The sequence below is a fragment of the Poecilia reticulata genome, chromosome 23 (genome assembly GCF_904066995.2).
Source record: "Poecilia reticulata chromosome 23, P_reticulata-male-v2, whole genome shotgun sequence".
NCBI lineage: Eukaryota > Metazoa > Chordata > Actinopteri > Cyprinodontiformes > Poeciliidae > Poecilia > Poecilia reticulata.
This window is the reverse complement of record NC_088852.1, coordinates 18,731,496-18,751,030: the sequence shown is the minus strand read 5'-3', so window position 1 is coordinate 18,751,030 and position 19,535 is coordinate 18,731,496. Positions and strand designations below refer to the sequence as shown.

The window sequence follows — 19,535 nt, the reverse complement described above, 5'->3', positions numbered from 1 at the left end:
AGGACTGTGAGGATCATGTTCTTTGATTTCTCCAGGAAATTTAACACAATTCAGTCTGACAAATCTGCTTTGTCAGAAACTCCAGAAGACACAAGTGGAGGCCTCAATAATTGTCTGGATCTACGACTACCTGACAGACAGTTTGAGAGACTGAAGGACTGTGTGTCTGACCAGGTGGTTAGTAGCACAGGAGCACCACAGGGTTCTGTACTCTCACCATTCTTTTTACTCTGTACACTTCAGACTTCTAACACAATTCCGACTTCTGTCATCTAAAGAAATACTCTGATAACTCTGCAATTGTCGGGTGAAGCAGAGATGGCTCATGTTCGTTCCTGATGTTCATCACCGCCAACAATATCCTGACTGAGACGAAGAAATGAGAACCTCTTTAACAGAAAAATCTGCGACTGTTGGCCAGTTTTCTTGGTTCTTGGGGGCTTAGCTGCTGCTGGGCGGACTGTGTGCCTTTTTTAACCAAACTGCAATGCAAAACCTTACCAAGTATTTCTGTCTGACCGTTTTGTATCATGGTGGGAGAACAATCATCTCATCTTGAATGTAAACAAAACAAAAGAGATGGTTGTAGAATTCAGAAGAATCATTGTTCGATCAAACCCTGTTCCCATCATGGGAGAAGAAGTGGAGATGGTTGAGGAATATAAATACCTCAATGTTCATCTGGATAACAGACTGGATTGGAGACACAACAATGAAGCAACCTCACCATTTTCTTCAAGAGACTATCATGGAAAAACAGGGTCTTCAGTCAGAGACTTCTTCAGATTCATTGCAATTTCGTCTGCTACAGGAGATCTTTCCTGCCAACAGCCATCATCATCTACTATAACTCTTTGAAGAATTTGAATTAATATGAGTAGCAACAAGTTTTTTTTGTAACAAATGGATCTGTAAATTATCGATATATATAAAAATTATTTTGGAGATTTAGTGTAAAAAAAAAAAAGGCAGAGAAGTTTCCAATTTTTAGGGTAATTTATTTGTACTTTTTTTTGCAGAAAATTGTTTAATCTGTTCTCAGCAACATGAACAGGGTTTAGGTCAGTCTCCTACTTAATCCTGCTACAGGATCTTCGTCCTGACTGAGACGAAGAAATAAGAACCGCTTTAACAGAAAAATCACCCTTGTCCCTTAGTGAGATTAGGAGGGTTGCTGATGCCTATCTCCAGCTAATGTGCTACCCTGCAAGACGCAGGGAAGCACAGGTTAGTCCTGTGTCTCTACACACAGAGACAAACAACCACACACTCACACCTAGGGAGAATTTAGAGAAGCCAATTAACCTGACAGTCATGTTTTTGGACTGTGGGAGGAAGCTGGGGTACCTGGAGAGAGCCCACGCATGCACAGGGAGAGCATGCAAACTCCATGCAGAAAGACCCCGGGCCGGTAGTCGAACCTGGAACCTTCTTGCTGCAAGGCAACAGCTCTACCAACTGCGCCACTGTGCAGCCCCTCTCCTACTTAATGTGAAATAAAAACAACAACAACAACAAAAGCATGGCTAGTTATGTAGTCTGTATTGTATGTAGCAGTTTCTAAATTTGTACCATTCCTGGATTGAAGCTGGAGGGACAAAAAATAATTCCAAGGGCCTGTATTGGCTCTGGAAACCTATATTAGGCACCCCACATTAACTAACAACAAAACTTTACAAACCTTTTAATTCTTGATTCTAGATTGCTGAAGTGATTGACTCTGTTCTTCTACAGGAGCTGACCTCCCCTCGCTTGATAAAAAGCCATCTTCCCTACCAATTTCTCCCTACAGCTATGCACAATGGAGAGGCCAAGGTCAGTGCATGTGAGGCCATGTGTGATTCAGTATCTCAAAGACGTTATTTGAATAATTTGGTCTTCTGCTATCATCAGAATATGCCTTGAGTTTATAGGATGTTAGAGTATGACTCTGCCTTAGGACTTTGATCTTCCAATGGATATTGGATCTTGTACTTTTTCCCATTAATGTAACATTATCTTACAACGGTTTAGTTTAATACACTGTAAAAACTGATAAGTTAGTCGAACTCAAACAATTTGAGGAAACCAATTGCCTTAAACAGTTTAGCTTTATTAACCTAAACAATTCATCTTAAGGGGGGAGTTGGACTAACTACCTGAAGTTAAAAATAACATTTGCAAACTGGTAAATTTATTGCACGTCAGCTACTGTTTACATTGTGCTTTTACTATTTAACCAGGTTGACATGTACCAGAGTGCTGTTTGACAAAGGATGAAGAAATCCAGGATAAAAGACATCGCATCAGTTTATCCTGACTATTAGTTTCATAAAAACCAAACCAGGCTGAGGAGGTGCAACTATGTGGAGCCAGGCTGAAGTAATTCAGATGAATGCGCGTCCACAGATTTCTCCAACAGACCAATGAAATCGATGACAGATTCACTGATGCTACGCTGATGCTAGATGAACAGCGTATGCTATACCTTACACCAAACTGCTTTAGATGGAGGATTATGAGGAACTGAAGCACATCATAATAATGAAAGGAATGCTGCTACAATAGCAAACAACAGTGGATCAACTAAATGCGTAATTAACCTAAAATCTATATTTCCAAACTCTACTAAAAAACAAAGTCATATCTGTCATTTACTCATTACTTAAAGTGGATATATCATGCATTTACATCCTTCCTATATTCTATAAAATTTGAATTAATATTAGTTACCACAACATTTCATTTCCCTTTGGGATCAATATTTTTAAGTTCAATTTTCACATGTAAATCATTCTCTTATGTTCTATATAAAGTAGGACCATAACACTGCAATATGATTGCAATGCTTTGGTCTGAATTTCTCCTTATTGGTGCTGCAAACTCCTCATTTACCTGTTCTGAGGCGTTTTAGAGGAACTGCGGTCTTTTTAAACATTAAAACGCTTTAAAGGGGGAAGGGCGTTCCACCCCACTCGGCTATTTTTATAGTTTAATAACAGCGATATAATTATCTACCGGCAGAAAAGCTTTTTATTCATATATGCATATCAGATACCTATTAAAATATTAATGCGACCACAATTTGAATGAAGTAAACAAAACCTTGACATAATTAAGGAGTTAGATAAAGGGAGCATCAAGAACATCACTGGATGCATTTCCACATGTTCTCCAAGTCAAAAATAGCAAAAACAAAGCCAAGTAATTATAATAAAAATTTAAGCTGCAAGCAGCCTCGAAATTATTGATACGAAGCATATGAGACCCATATGCACGTCACACCTCCTCCTCGTGGAACTATTGGCCACCGCAGGGGTTCCGGCATCGCCGCCCACTCGGCACCGCAGACGTTGTCGCGCAGTTTCCCTACCCATCCGCCAGGCGATACGCATCAACGCGTTCGACAGCACTCCATCAGAGGAGATATAGCTGACGGATTAAGCTATGGAGCGCAGTGGAGTCAAATTACAATGTATTCCTAATGGGCCCTGTAGAAATTCACAAGCGTCAATCTTAACAAGTTTAGTGCAAATCGGATGAAGCATGTGTGATTTAGAGAAGATCGTATGCAAAAGATGAGGGATTGAAATTCACTGTTCAGCCACGCCCGTATGTTTAGTCAGCAGTCAGCATTCACAGAGTTCATCATCATGTCATTTTATGTCAGTTGGAACAGGATTAAACCTTTATGAATCATAGAGTAAAAGTTTGACATCCTGCAGAAAAAACAGGTAAATTCCTGTTGGAGGGGGCGGGGCTAAGGTGATGTCATCAATTGACCACGTGAATTTCATCAGGGCTGGTCTATAAAGACACATGGAAAGTCGGATACAGTTCTGACCTTGCCTGTGGAAGTTATTGCACCTTGATGTTTCATGGCGAAAAGTCAGTTTGACACTTAGCCACGCCCGCCTGCTTTGATGTTCAAAAACATTGTAGGATAACTTTTGACCTACAATGCCTCAACTCTTCAGACCAAGAGTTCAGAATGATTTTGAAGTAGGTCAAACGCTGTAGGACTAGTTTGATCACATACGACGTCAATAAAATGGGCATGATGGCGGCTTTGATCTAAAACGGCCGACTTCCTGTTGGGTTTGGACCATGGTTTTCAGAGACTTTTTTGTAGGTCCTGACAAGATACACATGTGTACCAAGTTTCATAATTCTGGATTAAACCATGGCTTGGGGCTGATGATTTAAAAATTTCTAGGGGGCGCTGTTAAGAAATTAGGTCACGCCCACCAACGATTGTTAAAGATTCCTGTTCGGGGGTGAATAAGGATTGATCCCAGTGAGTTTGGTGCAGCTTGTCTTGAAATTATGGAATTCAGAGCCAAACGTATGGCAACGGCGTTACAGGTCACTTCGCCACGCCCACCTGCTCCATCAAATGACAATGACAATAAAATTCTTCTGATTCTGATTGTAGTTCATCGGATGGTGATCAATCACTGAAAGTTTGGTGCCTCTGAGTTTTTGTGTAAGAGATATAACAGTTTCGTGTTTCATAGAGAGTAGTTGAACTTTGACCCCTGGGAACTCCCCTTCAGCAAGCACGAAAACGCAAACCTGTGATAACTTTTAATCAGCCACGCCTTATGAATGATTTGACCAAGTTTGAAGCTGATCGATGGAAATTCCTGGGAGGAGTTCAATCAAATGCGAAGGCTGTACAATGTCAAAATGGGGTCAAAATCGGAACTTCAATCTAAAATGGCCGACTTCCTGTTCAACTTGCACTATGACATTAATTGTATTTTCTGTGCGTCTTGGGGAGCTCTACAAGTGTGCCAAATTTCATGTCTCTACGATAAACTAAGGTCATAAGAGAGGGTCTTTTGAAAGTTGCTAGGTGGCGCCGTTGAGCCGTTTCTTGTGCGATTTTTGCGATGACCTCAATATATGTAAATTTTACACGGGCTTTATGCATCCGCCAAGTTTGGTGAGTTTTTGAATATGATAAAAGCCACCAAAAAGCCATTTCATTTGGGAAAAGAAAAATAAGAAAAAGAAACAGTACAATTACAAGAGGCCTTCGCAGTGCTTAGCTGCTCGGGCCTAAATACAATACAGTTTTATCCTCAAGGAGCTAAAAGTTAGCACACAGCGCTAACAGAAGCAGAAGGCTAACTAAATGCTATCAAACCAAGGACATCATTATAAGCTTTGCTGTCAGTTAAGTGTTATGTCTAACCAACCTCTATGTATGAATGATTGCTCTATGAATAACTTTTTTATTAAACACAAACACTGCCATAAAATTGTCTATCACTGCAGCGGCCATCCCACCCCATGAGGGCCGTGGTGGGGGTCCCTTATTTTAATTTCTGAAAGGTGGCAACCCTAGACATTATAAACTACACAGAGTTAATCGCAGAGGTAATTAAAATCAATCAATAAAAATATCCTATCTGAATATCATCTCATGGACACTGAACTAAATGAGTCTTTCTGACCGAGAGCTGACAGGGTGTTAAGGAGTTATGGACCGGATATTTTGGAGCGTCTGGTTCAGTCTGGTTCAGAAGTGCATTCCAAACTTGTGGTTGAAATAGCATCACTAATTACAGAACAGAATAAAATAAAGACAATACAATGCTGTGTTCATCATGGAAAAATTATATATGGACCGAGCTAAGATCTTGTGGGACGTCCAGATCCAGACAGACAAAATGGTAATGGCGAACCAACTGGACATTGTGGTGGTGGATAAACAACAGAGGAAAGCCATTGTGGTGGATGTAGCAATACCAAGTGATTACAACATCAGGAAAAAGGAGCACGAGAAACTGGAGAAATACCAGGGGCTCAGAGAGGAACTGGAAAAGGCCTGGAAGGTGTAGACCACAGTGGTGCCTGTGGTCATCGGGGCCCTCGGGGCAGTCACCCCCAAACTGGAGCAGTTGCTAAAACAGATCCCAGGAACAACATCAGACATCTCAGTTCAGAAATGTGCCGTACTAGACACAGCCAAGATACTGCGCAGAACCCTCAAGCTCCCAGGCCTCTGGTAGAGGACCCGAGCTCAGAGGATGAAACAGACCACCCATGGAGGGTGAGAAGGGAATTTATATATATATATATATATATCCTCAGGGCAGTCACCCCCAAACTGGAGCAGTGGCTAAAACAGTTCCCAGGAACAACATCAGACATCTCAGTCCAGAAATGCGCAGTTCTAGGCACAGCCAAGATACTGCGCAGAACCCTCAGGCCTCTGGTAGAGGACCCAAGCTCAGAGGATGAAACAGACCACCCACGGAGGGTGAGAAGGGAATTTATATATATATATATATATCCTCAGGGCAGTCACCCCCAAACTGGAGCAGTGGCTAAAACAGTTCCCAGGAACAACATCAGACATCTCAGTCCAGAAATGTGCAGTTCTAGGCACAGCCAAGATACTGCGCAGAACCCTCAAGCTCCCAGGCCTCTGGTAGAGGACCCAAGCTCAGAGGATGAAAGAAACCACCCGCGGAGCGTGAGAAGGGAATTTATTTATAAAGATTCGTTTATATATATATATATATATATGAATCCTTACATCATGCCTGGGCATGATTATTATATATTATTTTCCCATGAGCCTCACCTGTCATTTGGACTCCCCTGAACATTTGGACTTGTCTATTTGCAACTTCGGCATAACTAAACTTGGACTGCAAAACAACAAAAACTGGCGAAATCACAGAACTGATTAGCAGGAAGTTATGACCGTGTTTAACACTATCATTTTTCATAGACAAGAAAAATGTTATAGGGAATATAGAGAAATCAACAGATTGAACTTAATAACCCAAAACGAATATGAAGATGTTTATGCAGCACAGGGACAGAATAAATTAAAAAGATTTTCACTCAAAGGACAGACTAAAAAAGTGGATTTTGCATGATATATCCCCTGTAAAATGCTCTTGTGCTGCACTTAAAACAACTGTGCTATTACTTCAAAAATTTATTTCTGAGTTGATAGAAACAAGTGACCACAATTTTTTCATAAATTTAAGTTACTTCAATTATTTGTGTTATGTTAGGGTTTACAGCATCACAATAAACCAATTCTTGGTAATGAGGTAAGATTGTTAATGCCCTGGGCCCCTCAGGTTATCTACATGGCCAGGAACCCTAAAGACCTGGTGGTGTCCTACTATCAGTTCCACCGCTCTCTCAGGACCATGAGCTACCGTGGAACTTTTCAGGAATTCTGTCGGCGCTTCATGAGTGATAAATGTAAGAACCTTTCAATCTCAAAATAATTCATTACTATCACTTTCTTTATGCTTTGTTTCATCTAGATTTTTAGCATACTCTAACTCTGCCAATGTTTTCTTTCTTTCATCCGGCAGTGGCTTATGGTTCCTGGTTTGAACATGTTCAGGAATTTTGGGAGCATCGTTTGGACTCCAATGTCCTCTTCCTGAAATATGAAGACATGTTCAAGGTAATATTTTGTCTTCTCCATTTACTCAGTGTCTCTGAGTTTCTGAGTTTGGGTCCATAGTTCATCCACAACTTCAGGATGAACTATAGTGCCAAAGCAAACATAAAGAATCTATCAAGTCTGAGCCCATTTAAGCTAACAAAAACAAGCAAACCAAATGACACCAACTTACCTCCCTAAACAAATAAGCAGGAGAAAAATGAATAAGAAAAAAAGCGGCAGTTCACCCTTACCAATTGTTAATCCAACAGTTCAACAGAACTAGCAGAGGTCATGTGACTGTTTGGGACGAAAGGAAGGATGAAGAACAGTTCGCTTCGGCGCCCTCTATACAAGTCACTTTCCCTAGGCCACCAATCCATCTTCTCCAAGTCATCAACATCCTTCAATCAACAGCAGGCGACTGCACAGTCAAATTTACATTTGACCACACCCCTCCCCTTTCAACACCAGTCATAACAACACCTTTCAATGCTGTTTATGTTTGTGTTTGAACAGAAGAAAGTAAAACCTTCAGGTATCTCAAATTTGTACCAAAGGATGATTTGTGGTGGTCCATATTATTTTCCTGATATCTTTTGTTTTTTCATGATGTCACACAAAGAAGCAGTGTGTTTAAAATACACCAACAGGTGCATTTTCATTTTGGTCTCTTAACAAATAGGAATCATTTAGTAATCGTAACTGAGCTCATATAGGCATAGTTTTGTTTTGATTGTGAGAAAAATTTATATTTTTATAGAATGTATTTAAACCTTCCATTTGCAAAAATGAAAACAGCACCTATTATGACTAGATTTTGTCATGGCTGGACATACTTCTACTCTGGAGTTGCCTGCGGTGAGAGGCGCCGGGCAGGAGTGGGCATACTTGTTGCTCCCCATCTTGGTACCTGTACGTTGGGGTTTACTCCAGTGAACAAGAGGGTAGCCTCCCTCCGCCTACGGGTGGGAGGATGGGTTCTGACTGTTGTCCATGCTTACGGGCTGAACAACAGTTCAGATTACCCACCCTTCTTGGAGTCCCTAGAGGGGGTACTTGAGAGTGCCCCTCCTGGGGACTCCCTTGTTCTACTGGGGGACTTCAACCCTTCAACGTGGACAATGACAGTGAGAACTGGAGGGGCGTATTTGGGAGGAACGGCCCCCCCTATCTGAACTCGAGTGGTGTTCTGTTGTTGGATTTCTGTGCTCGTCATAGATTGTCCAGAACGAACACCATGTTCAGGCATAAGGGTGTCCATATGTGCACTTGGCAACAGGACACCCTAGGCCACAGTTCGATGATAGACTTTGTCATCGTTTCATCGGATATGCGGCTGTATGTCTTGGACACTCGGGTGAAGAGATGTGTGGAGCTGTCCACTGACCACTACCTGGTGGTGAGTTGGCTCCAGTGGTGGGGGAGGAAGCCGGTTAGACCTGGCAGGCCCAAACGTGTTGTAAGGGTCTGCTGGGAACATCTGGCGGAGTCCCCTGTGAGATGGAGTTTTAACTCCCATCTCCGGCAGAACTTCAAACACATTCCGGGGGAGATGGGGAACATTGACTCTGAGCGGACCATGCCTCCATTGCCGAGGCAGCTTATCAGAGCTGTGGCCGAGAGGTTGTCAGTGCCTGTCGCGGCGGCAACCCTCGAACCCGTTGGTGGACACCTTCAGTGAGGGATTCTGTCAAGCTGAAGAAGGAGTCCTATCAGGCCTTTTTGGCCTGTGGGACTCCAGAAGCAGCTGATGGGTACTAGCAGGCGAAGCGGCAGCTCAGGTAGATGCTGAGGCAAAAACTCGGGTGTGGGAGGAGTTTGGAGAGGCCATGGAGAAAGACTTCTGCACAGCTTCGAGGTGATTCTGGTCCACCATCCGGCGTCTCAGGAGGGGGAAGTGGTGCTGCACAAACACTGTTTATAGTGGGGATGGTGTGCTGCTGACCTTGACTCGGGACACTGTAGGCCGGTGGGCAAAATACTTCGAAGACCTCCTCAATCCCACCAACATGCCTTCCACTGAGGAAGCTTAGCCTGGGGACTCTGGGTTGGGCTCTCCAATCTCTGGGGACAAGGTCGCCAGAGATTGGAGGGGTTGGCAGGGCCCCGGTGGCAGGGCCCCAGGATTGGATGAGATCCACCCGGAGTTCCTTAAGGCTCTGGATGTTGCAGGGTTGTACATGGAGACTGAGCATGGACATCAGGGGCAGTTCCTTTGGATTAGCAGACTGGGGTGGTGGTCCCCCTATTCAAAATGGGGGACCAGAGGGTGTGCTCCAATTACAGAGGGGTCACACTCTTAAGCCTCACTGGTAAAGTCTATTCAGGGGTCCTGGAGAGGAGGGTCCGTCAGATAGTCGAACCTCTGATTCAGGAAGAGCAGTGTGGTTTTCGTCCTGGTCGTGGAACACTGGACCAGCTCTACGCCCTCAGTAGGGTCCTGGAGGGTGCATGGGAGTTTGCCCAACCAGTCTACATGTGTTTTGTGGACTTGGAGAAGGCGTTTGACCGTATCCCTCGGGAGGAGTTTAAGTATCTTGGGATCTTGTTCACAAATGAGAGAAGAAGGGAGCGGGAGATTGACAGGTATCCACCTGTGCAGCGTCTGCCGTGAGCGGGCGCTGTACCGGTCCATCATGGTGAAGAGAGAGCTGAGTCAAAAAGCGAAGCTCTCGATTTACCGGTCGATCTGCGTTCGAAAGAACGAGATCACATATACAAGCGGACGAAATGGGTTTCCTCCGCAGGGTGGCTGGGCTCTCCCTTAGAGATAGGGTGAGAAGTTCGGTCATCCAGTAGTGACTCAGAGAAGAGCCGCTGCTCCTCCACATCAAGAAGAGCCAGTTGAGGTGTCTCGGGCATCTGGTAAGGATGCCTCCTGGACGCCTCCCTGGTGAGGTGTTCTGGGCACATCCCACTGGGAGGAGGCCCCAGGGAAGACCCAGGACACGTTGGAGGGACTATGTCTCTAAGCTGGCCTGGGAACATCTTGGGGTTCCCCCAGAGGAGCTGGAACAAGTGGCTGTGGAGAGGGAAGTCTGGGCCTCCCTTCTGAAGCTGCTGACCCCACGACCCCGGATGAAGTGGAAGAAAATGGATGGATGGATGGATGGATGACCCCGCGACCCTACCCCGGATGAAGCGGAAGAAAATGGATGGATGAATGTTCAGTTTCTACTTCCTTCATTCTTTCATTCAGCACATGGAGACTGAGCATCGGAAACTGGAGATGGATTTGTTTTTTTTTTGGTTGTTGCAAATTGAACCTCATGATCACCTCTTTTGTTGGCTGAAGTAATTTAGCTAAAACAAAGATTTGAAAAATCATGAAAAGATGCCGGATAGGAAGGAGAGTAGAGAAAGGAGAAGAAGACATGCAGTGAAAAGGCCCAGGATCGGGAGTCAGAGGCTGGACTCAGCATACACAACATTTCTATTGATCTGTCTCAGATTCTGGATCTACGTCTACTTTAATCATCTTTTACTTGTTTTTGTGCTATGTGATAGGCAGCTTGTCCAAGAGTCCAGATTTTGAATAATATTTTCCCATTTGCTTCCACAAACGCCATTTTACTCCATTTTGTCTCATCAATTTTATGAGGCTTACATCCACAAATACTCTCCTCTCCAGATGTTTCCTATGCCAAAGATTTTGTTTATTTGAAGGAAATGATTGAAATCAAGCTGAAACAAATGGTTCAGTTTAAAAAAAATTATAAAGTAGAAATAATTTATGTAAAATATGTGAATATAATAATAATCATAGCCATGTGGGCTTAAATTAACTATTGCAGGTACTCAGTGGGTAAACAGACCTGTAATTTATTTGATTTTTGTTTGTGCTGTTGATTGGAGAAATCGATTACTTGATTATGTTTTATTAAATGAATATATACATATATTATATACTGCTCAAAAAAAATAAAGGGAACACTCAAATAACACATCCTAGATCTGAATGAATGCAATATTCTCAATGAATACTTTGTTCTGTACAAAGTTGAATGTGCTGACAACAAAATCACACAAAAATCATCAATGGAAATCAAATTTATTAACCAATGGAGGCCTGGATTTGGAGCCACACACAAAATTAAAGTGAAAAAACACATTACAGGCTGATCCAACTTTAATGTAATGTCCTTAAAACAAGTCAAAATGAGGCTCAGTATTGTGTGTGGCCTCCACGTGCCTGTATGACCTCCCTACAACTCCTGGGCATGCTCCTGATGAGGTGGCGGACGGTCTCCTGAGGGATCTCCTCCCAGACCTGGACTAAAGTATCCGCCAACTCCTGGACAGTCTGTGGTGCAACGTGACGTTGGTGGATGGAGCGAGACATGATGTCCCAGATGTGCTCAATCGGATTCAGGTCTGGGGAACGCCAGTCCATAGCTTCAATGCCTTCATCTTGCAGGAACTGCTGACACACTCCAGCCACATGAGTCTAGCATTGTCCTGCATTAGGAGGAACCCAGGGCCAACCGCACCAGCATATGGTCTCACAAGGAGTCTGAGGATGTCATCTCGGTACCTAATGGCAGTCAGGCTACCTCTGGTGAGCACATGGAGGGCTGTGCGGCCCTCCAAAGAAATGCCACCCCACACCATTACTGACCCACTGCCAAACTGGTCATGCTGAAGGATGTTGCAGGCAGCAGATAGCTCTCCACGGCATCTCCAGACTCTGTCACGTCTGTCACATGTCCTCAGTGTGAACTTGCTTTCATCTGTGAAGAGCACAAGGCGCCAGTGGCGAATTTGCCAATCCTGGTGTGCTCTGGCAAAAGCCAAGCGTCCTGCACGGTGTTGGGCTGTGAGCACAACCCCCATCTGTGGACGTCGGGCCCTCATACCATCCTCATGGAGTCAGTTTCTAACCGTTTGTGCAGACACATGCACATTTGTGGTCTGCTGGAGGTCATTTTGCAGGGCTCTGGCAGTGCTCCTCCTGTTCCTTCTTGCACAAAGGCGGAGGTAGCGGTCCTGCTGCTGGGTTTTTGCCCTCCTACAGCCTCCTCCACGTCTCCTGGTGTACTGGCCTGTCTCCTGGTAGCGCCTCCAGCCTCTGGACACTACGCTGACAGACACAGCAAACCTTCTTGCCACAGCTCGCATTGATGTGCCATCCTGGATGATCTGCACTACCTGAGCCACTTGTGTGGGTTGTAGAGTCCGTCTCATGCTACCACGAGTGTGAAAGCACCACCAACATTCAAAACTGACCATAACATCAGCCAGACAGCATAGGTACTGAGAAGTGATCTTCTTCTTCTTCTTCTTTTCTATTATGGCGGATTGCAAGCAACTTTAAGGTGCATACCGCCACCTACTGTTCATGAGTGTGTGGCAACATTTCTTTACACCTTTATATTCTATTTATTAATCTTGTATTTTTAAGAAAGGTAAACAGTGCTTTCCTTAGTCTGTAAATGTCTTTTATATTTCCTTCATTTCCTAATATTCCTTTAAGACTCCATTCTTGCCCTGTCCTTCTAACCGCTCTTTTCAAGTATTCCCTCTCTGATTCATATATTCTACAGTTCATTATTACATGTTCAACATTTTCTTTCTCTCCACAACCTTCACATTTATCCTTACTTTTCTTCCCTATTACATATAAGGTGTCATTTAGATAGGTGTGACCAACTCTTAATCTGGCCATAATTATTTCCTCCCTTCTGTTTCTCTCTTTAACATTAGCAATTAATACTGACTTTTGGACTTTATATAGTCTTCTCCCTTTCTTATCTTCATTCCATCTTTTTTGCCATTCTTCTGTTTCTTTATTTTTAATATATGATTTCCCTTCCCCTTTCCCAAGAGGAATTCTAATTGATATTGCCATTTCCAAGGCCCTTTTTGCTAATTTGTCTGCTTTTTCATTTCCTTTAACCCCTTCATGTGCTGGCACCCAACAAAACCAAACATCAATACCGCTTCTATGTAATCTAAATAAACTATGTAAAATTTCTAATACTAAATCTTTCCTATTATTTCCTTCTCCTTGAATGCTTTCTACTACTGCTTTAGAATCTGTACATATCACCACCCTATCTGGTCTAACCTCCTCTACCCACTGTAGGCTTAATATAACTGCCATCATTTCTGCTGTGTATACTGAGAGGTGGTCAGATAATCTTTTGGAGATGTTAATTTTAAACTCTGGTATGTACATTCCTATTCCCACGCATCCTTTGAGATTTTTAGAACCATCTGAATAAATTTTGAGGTGGTTGATATATGTTTCTCTTAAGTATATATCCGTCTTTACACCTATTTCTTTTGCCCTCCAGTTACTTTTCATTTTAAGAATCGTCATGTCTACATTAATCTCCGGATATAGCCATGGGGGAAAAACACTTATTGGGTTATTTTGGGCTATTTCCTTATCTTCAAATCCATATTTTTTGGTTAGTTTACTTATCGTCCATCCGAATCCATTACCCTGAAACTTTGTATATTCCCAGCAATTTTTTATTATATTTGATGTTTTCTCTTCTTCATTACTTTTAATTTTCATCCAGTATACTAAGGCTAGCTTAATTCTTCTCATTTCTAGCGGGGTCTTTCCAGACTCCATTAAAAGGGCACTAATAGGAGTCGTTTTTACCATTCCTGTACATATACGAAGGGCCCTGCTTTGTAGTCTATCTTTTGAAATGTTGTTTTAGCTGCAGATCTATATATAAAGCTGCCATAATCAATTACTGATCTCATCAGCGCCCTATATATGTTTAGCAATGACTCTCTGTCTGCACCCCAGTTATTTCCAGCCACTGATTTTAGTAAATTTATGACCTTCTTGCATTTAGTTTCTAGCTTATCTATATGAGTTTTCCATGTATAGGAACAATCTAACCATAGTCCTAAATATTTAAATTCTTTAACTCTTTCTATAGGTTGTCCATATAGTGTTAATGTTCCTGTATCAATATTTCTTTTGTTTGTGAAAACCATATAACATGACTTACTTACTGATAGTTTAAAACCCCATTCGTATGACCAGTTTTCCACATTCTTAATTGCTTTTTTAATTTTTCCCACTACATATTTTACATTTTTTCCTCTCATCCATATAGCCCCATCATCAGCATACAGTGCTGTATTTATACTTTTTCCCCATGTCCGAAAAAATGTCATTAATCATTATATTAAATAATATTGGGCTAATTGCACTTCCTTGAGGCGTCCCATTCTCCACATTAAATTCCTTTGAGTAATCATTCCCAATTTTAGTTTTTATTTTTCTATCCAATAGAAAATCTGCTACCCAGTTAAACATTTTTCCGCCGATTCCCATTTGTTTAATTTTTATAAGCAATCCTTCTTTCCATAGTGAGTCATATGCTTTTTCTATATCAAAAAATATTATAATCATTACCTCTTTCATTTTTAACGCTTTCTCTATGTCATTACTTACTCTGGTTAGGGCATCCATTGTTGATCTTCCTTTTCTGAAGCCGCTCTGATATTCATTTATTAGTTTCTTATGCTCCATAAAGTATACTAGTCTATTAACTATTATTTTCTCCATCCATTTACTTAGATGTGAAGTTAAAGCTATTGGTCTATAATTTTTTGGACTAGTTGGATCTTTCCCTGCTTTATTGAATGGCAGTATTATTGCCCTTTTCCAGCTGTTTGGTATACTACCTTCATTCCATATTCTGTTGAATAGTTGTAGTATTAATCTCAGTGTTACTTCTGGTAACTGATGGAACATATCATAGCATAATTGATCCTCCCCTGGAGCTGAGTTTCCTGTCCCTTTCAGCACTGTTTTCATTTCTTTCAAGGTTATATTCATGTCTAGAGTTGACATGGATTTCTGACATTTTCCTAATATATTTTTATAATTTCCTAGTTTTTGTATTTTTTGCTGTCTATGCTTGTCTGTAAGATGTTCTCCGCTGTGCACTGCAGCAAAAGTCTTTCCTAGTAGTTCTGCTTTATCTTTGTTTAAAACTAGTATTTCCTGTCCTTGAACTAATGCTGGTATTTTCACTTCATTTCTTTTCCCCGTCATTTTCCTAAACATTGTCCAAACATTCTGTAGTTTTGTTTCTGAACCTATTGAGGAACAATATTCTCTCCATGTTTTCTTTTTGGCCCCTTTAATAATTTTTCGAGCAATTGCTCTTTTCTTCTTATATTCAATAAGGTTTTCTATTGTTAAATTTTTTCTTAGTATTTTGAATGCTCTGTTACGATCTTTAGTTGCTATACTGCAGTCATCATTCCACCAGGGGACTACTTTTTTCTTACCTTTGACTTTGATTTTTGGAATACTATAATTTGCAGCATTGATAATATGTTCTGTTATCCGTTTTGTACATTCCTCCATTTAATGTTACCAAATGACTGGTTTTTTCACAATTATTTTTGAATTTTTGCCAGTTGGCTTTTTTAAAGCACCATCTTGTTAATGTAACTTCTTGTTGCCTGTTTATACTGTCATCAATTATTATACTTATTGGGAAATGATCACTGCCTAGTGTAGTCTCCCTATGAATGTCCCATTCACAAGACCTAACAAGACAGTCGGTTATTAGTGTAACATCTAGACATGACTCTGAATTATTTTGAATATTTACTCTTGTACCTATTCCATTATTTAGACAGACTAATGACCTTTCATCCATCATTTCTTCAACTATAGTGCCATTATGATCTGTTTTCTTGCTACCCCAAAGCCTATTGTGAGCGTTAAAATCGCCACACCATATTTCTCTTCTATTTATATTTCCTGCGACTTCTGAAAATGTTTCTCTCTCTAGCCTTTTACAAGGATTATAAAAGTTTATAATTGTGATATTTCCATATTTTCTTAGTTTACATATTTCAATATTGACACCTTCTAAATCTTTATTTATTATGTTTCTCTTATAAGCTATTCCGTCCTTTATTAAAGTGGCGCATCCGCCTCCACTACTATTGCTTCTGTCCTGTCTTTCTGTGTTGTATCCTGGGATTTTAAATTCTAGGTGAGGTTTCAACCAGGTTTCTTGAATACATATTATATCTGGAATTGTTTCAAAGTCGTAAATATATTTTTTAAGTTCTTGCCCATTGGCAATTAGACTTCTAGCATTCCATTGTAGGATATGAATAGCTATTTTGGTAGTCTATTCTTGGGTCTCTATCGTTTCTGTGGCACTTAATATGGTATGGATCTGATCTGCTTGAATTTCTTTCATATCTAGGAATCTTCCTGCTGCTGTTACAATTGCTTTTATTTTATCACTTTTCTTCTTCATTTGGACTGTGACATTAACGATATGGCACATAAATGCAACAAAATTTTCTTTTTTCACCACCATTGAATTTTCTTCCACTTTACATTTATGTGAGCATGTTTTTTGTATTATTGTTGTTGGAGCTGAGCTTTGTCTTTGCTCATTCTGCCCTTGATTTGGGCTCCGAGTTGAGTTTCTTTTATCCATTTCTCCAGACCTAGTTTCTCTTAATTCTTCTTTTCTTACTTTTTTTAAGGCTTCGGCATACGAGACTCTTTCTGTTATTTTGATTTTTTGGGCTTCTCTTGCTTCTTTTTGAATTTTGCACCCACCATATGCTGCACTATGTTCTCCTCCACAGTTACAGCATTTGACTTTAGCTTCTTTTTCACATTTTCCATATTCATGTGGACCACCACATCTTGCACATCTGGGTTTTCCTTTACAATCTTTTGCAATGTGTCCCATTCTTTGACAAGCAAAGCATCTGAGGGGTTTTGGAATGTATTCTCTGACTCTATAGTTCAGATATCCTAGTTGTATATTTTCTGGCATGGTATTTTCAAATTGAAGGATTACTGCCATTGTATCTTTAAGTTCCCCGTCTCTTTTACTTTTAATCCTGATGGCATCTGTTATCTTTCCTCCTTTGATTTCTTTTTTCAACTCTTCCATTGATATTTCTGTTGGAACTCCTGATATAACTCCCCTCAGCCTAGCTAAGTACCCCGGAATATGTGCTTTGATCCTTTCCCCCATCAGGTTTTTCATTCTGATTATCTTTTGTTGTTGAGGCTCACTGTTAGCGTAGATTAGTATTCTTTTGTTGCTCAAGATTCTAGCCGTTTTGATTTTTCCTATCTCTTCCTCTATTGCTTTAGTCAGCTTTATTGGGTGGATGAATCCTCCTTCCTGCTTAAATTCCACTATTACCTTAAATTCCACTTCTCTGTTAAGGTTGTTCTTTTCCCTAGTACTCGCGCTGTCACTAGTTTTTGTCTTTTTGTTAGCTTCTTCTCTAGCTTCACTTTCTTCCGACCAACTTCTTTCCCTTTCTTGTCTCTTCCTGAGTGCTCTTTTCATTCTTGCTGACCTTGTTTTTATCCATTCCATTTCATTACCACTATTCCCTCCTGATGTTGAAGCCATGAAGCCACAGTCAATGAACAGCTTATGCAATCCGCCAGAACGCTCCTACCGTCTTGATTAGCTTGTCCACCTTCTTCCCGAACTTCCTGACTCTCGTCCAAACAAGTCCGTCAACCGTCGAGAAGTGATCTGTGGTCCCCACCTGCAGAACCACTCCTTTATTGAGTGTGTCTTGCTAATTGCCAATAATTTCCATCTGTTGTCTATTCCATTTGCACAACAGCAGGGGAAATTGATTGTCAATCAGTGTTGCTTCCTAAGTGGACAGTTTGATTTCACAGAAGTTTGATTTACTTGGAGTTATATTGTGTTGTTTAAGTGTTCCCTTTTTTTTTTTTTTAGCAGTGTATATATATATATATATATATATATATATATATATATATTGTCGAGGAATCTGGTATGGGTATGTGAGATCTGTCCAGGTATACGCAGAAAAATGGAATAAAGGCCTGAGAAATAACAGTATACCGAATAATGATTAAATGATGATTATAAGTGATAAGTGATTATAAAGTGACAATACACAGGCCAATGAAGGAGTGTCTGTAATGTATGGTCAAAACATGTATTCTGTACTTCTGATTAAGTAAATGTTATAATAATGTATACTCTGTACTCCTAATCAGTTGATGTTCTGTACTTATAATCAAGTGAATGATAATAGTTTACATTAGGTTATACTTTTGAATCAACTAACAAATAACATGATTATATAAAATCAGTATGTATTATTAAAAACCATGGATACTGTGGTAGGGGAAAAGAATACTTCTCACTGAGCAAAAGGCGAGGGGTGAGTCATCAAATGGGGAAGGAAAGCAAGGGTGCGGCAGAATTGGAAACAGATGGTCGATGGAAAAGGGAACTGCCCCGATGAAGCGAGTAGGTAGGGATGAGTCATTGGAAACTTGAGAAAGAGCCCGGTGCTTTCCACCGGCAGCCCTGCCTTGCATGATCTCAGGCAATGACATAATGCGATGGGCGGGTTCCATGGAAACACAGTGCATAAATACCGATGTACGGGACAGAACGAGCGTTCTTCGTCGGCAGCGCAGAAGCGGAATCATCAGAGGGAGCTGACTACAGACCAGCAGAGGATTACACCGAGGGACCAAGGGAAACTTACTCCACGACTTCACGCTGCTTAGAAGGGACGAGTTCCACCAGCCAACACCCCTGGTTCCAGATCCGACCGAATCCTCTGCCTCTACCCAACGTTCTCAACTCCGGTGCGGCTGACTTGGAGAAGAGACGGAGGTCCTTCAAAGACATGGAGTCTGCATGTTCAATGGAAAGCGTGAGCCTTCTCTCCGCTTCTCTTCAGTAAAGAGGACTTTGCTCCGGCTGGACAAAGACTCTGACCAAGGACCCCAAAAGATTACAGCTGCCGAGACCAAAAGACCATCGGGTATGAGTTGACCAGCCTCTCCCAAAGCCTCGCTCAGTGAATTTAGTGAAACAGGTTAGGAATAAGAACAAGGAAAGGAGGTGATTGATCCTAGTTGATTTCATTATTTTGCTTCTTTTATAACTTTTGGAAATTAATCGGTTGTTATATGCCCCTGCCAAAGCTTGCTTAATAAAATTATAATTCTAAAATTCTAATGAGAATTGTGGACAGTGAGTTTAATTGTGTCAGTCTTAATTATTGATGGTTCTCCTAAATATAGTAAAACAACATACATGATGCTAGAGACAGGGTGGCTTTGTGTTTTCCTCTGGTGAGTGTTAAAATA

The 19,535-nt window shown here is 41.2% G+C and overlaps 1 protein-coding gene across 5 annotated transcripts in view; it reads left to right on the top strand.

The window, feature by feature from the left end:
* The window catches only part of sult4a1 (sulfotransferase family 4A, member 1), an 80,638-nt gene that overhangs the window by 36,681 nt on the left and 24,422 nt on the right, over positions 1 to 19,535 (top strand). For 4 of the 5 annotated variants that reach the window (XR_014086043.1, XR_001776228.2, XM_017302927.2 and 1 more), the window contains exons 3-5: positions 1,735 to 1,815; positions 7,089 to 7,215; positions 7,332 to 7,426. Coding sequence is in view for 3 of the 5 variants with exons in the window: in XM_017302927.2 (XP_017158416.2) it covers positions 1,735 to 1,815; positions 7,089 to 7,215; positions 7,332 to 7,426 (303 nt within the window). In the remaining 2 variants the exon portion in view is untranslated. The remainder of the gene's footprint in view (positions 1 to 1,734; positions 1,816 to 7,088; positions 7,216 to 7,331; positions 7,427 to 19,535) is intronic. The other variant, XM_017302928.2, reaches the window with a different exon arrangement.